The following is a 1588-nucleotide window of genomic DNA, read 5'->3' as shown; positions in this document are numbered from 1 at the left end:
ATGGGCACAACCCTCATTCTCAGCTCCTCGCATAGAGAGGTGGGGAAAGAGAGCTGAGATTCTTGCTCACATTCCTACCCTAAAAAAACTTAAGCAAAGAGACAATAATGCTCAGACAAGGGTTTGGGGTGTATTAAAGTTGAAGACTACAATGGAAAAGACTAGGGACGACCAAATCAAGTCTTCTTCTTCAAATTTCCACCGTGCAACCCAAAAATGACATTTGAAGATGAAACCTGTGTAAAATAACCACTAAATTTATCGTTCAACCGTTGAACAGTAAGACGTCTAAGAACTCAGCACATATACGTAAGCAATAGAAAGTCTTTGGATCTAAATTTTCAGTAAGTTGGAAAATGTGACATCACCAATTTTTCTCATGTAGTCTTCAGCCTTCTGTGAGGAGAATGAAACCATGTTACAAGAGTGCTCATACCGCACTTTAAAAAAAAAGATGTGTGAGCGAAACTTACTGCCATTGGCTTTTCCAAGAGGATGTGGTATCCCAGCTGAGCAAACGCTATAGTTGATTCCTGGAATAGATTACAATATAATTGATGGCTTTAAAACATACACTGGACATAAACGCCGATAGATTGATTTCTTTAAATCAGGCAAAGACAACGAAAACAAAAGTGACCAAAGATTTCATTGTGAAAGAAAATTCATCTAAGCACAACATGATTAACAGAATGAAGCTAAAGCTAATGCTTCTCCCCTCTTCAGCTTTAGCCGAATGTGGAAAACGCAGAACAATGTCCTACTACTTCTGGTGCTATTGTTTAAAGACCAGCCAGCTTAGCCTACGTGTAGATCTTTATTGCACGGGAATGGGCGCTATAGAAATTATCTGCAGTACTTTTATAATTATATCAATTCGTAATCCACATGTAATGAAAACTGACAAAGCCTTTAAAGTCAAACAACTGATATTTTTTACCTTGTGTTCCCGGTCCACTGTGGCAATGATGACAAAGTCAGCCAACTTCTCCCTTTTGGCGGCACTCCGCCAGTCTGACAGAAAAATACAACACATTTCCTTGTAACTTCCAGAAGAGAAAGATGTAACAAAAAGCCAGAAAGTGTCGAACCATCAATAATAGTACATAATATTAATATCAAGAATAATAGGGGCAAAAAGGTTCCCATCAAGATCTACTTTGCGATTTAAACTGACAATTGATCTAAATTGTGTCGATGAGGCCGTAAAAACATCTAATTTACAAGAAAACAGACAATAAAAAAAATTGATAATGAAGTGCCAGTATCCAACAAAATGTCATTATGTCACTTAGTAAATACATTTCCTCCCCCCCCCCCCCCGAAAAACCCACCAAAACCCCAACCCAACTTATATCCCGTATTGTGTTTAAGTAGATCCGATACAAAGTCCGTCCTCTCAGTCAACAGGTCAACTCACCAGTAAATACATTTTCTGGAGGTATGGTTCCTAATTTCAGTAAGGTTTTTCGTCTTCCTTCATGAGGCTCCGCCACTCCAATCACCTAAGTAAAGATTTATAACAACAACAGTGCCAGTTTAGTTGAAGGTCTACAGCGCTTGGGTGGTCTACCGTAAGCCCCCCCCC

At 39.1% G+C, this 1588-nt stretch overlaps 1 protein-coding gene across 1 annotated transcript in view; it reads right to left on the bottom strand.

The window, feature by feature from the left end:
- Window positions 1-1588, bottom strand: part of LOC106012685 — a 12851-nt gene that overhangs the window by 10003 nt on the left and 1260 nt on the right. Inside the window, exons 2-3 of the mRNA XM_035971560.1 lie at window positions 941-1014; window positions 474-533 (exon numbers count right to left, since the gene is read on the bottom strand). Of these exons, the coding sequence (XP_035827453.1) occupies window positions 474-533; window positions 941-1014 (134 nt within the window). The remainder of the gene's footprint in view (window positions 1-473; window positions 534-940; window positions 1015-1588) is intronic.

This window comes from Aplysia californica, unplaced genomic scaffold (assembly GCF_000002075.1).
Source record: "Aplysia californica isolate F4 #8 unplaced genomic scaffold, AplCal3.0 scaffold00461, whole genome shotgun sequence".
Classification (NCBI taxonomy): domain Eukaryota; kingdom Metazoa; phylum Mollusca; class Gastropoda; order Aplysiida; family Aplysiidae; genus Aplysia; species Aplysia californica.
The sequence above is the reverse complement of the archived record's forward strand: the minus strand, read 5'-3'. Positions and strand labels throughout refer to the sequence as shown.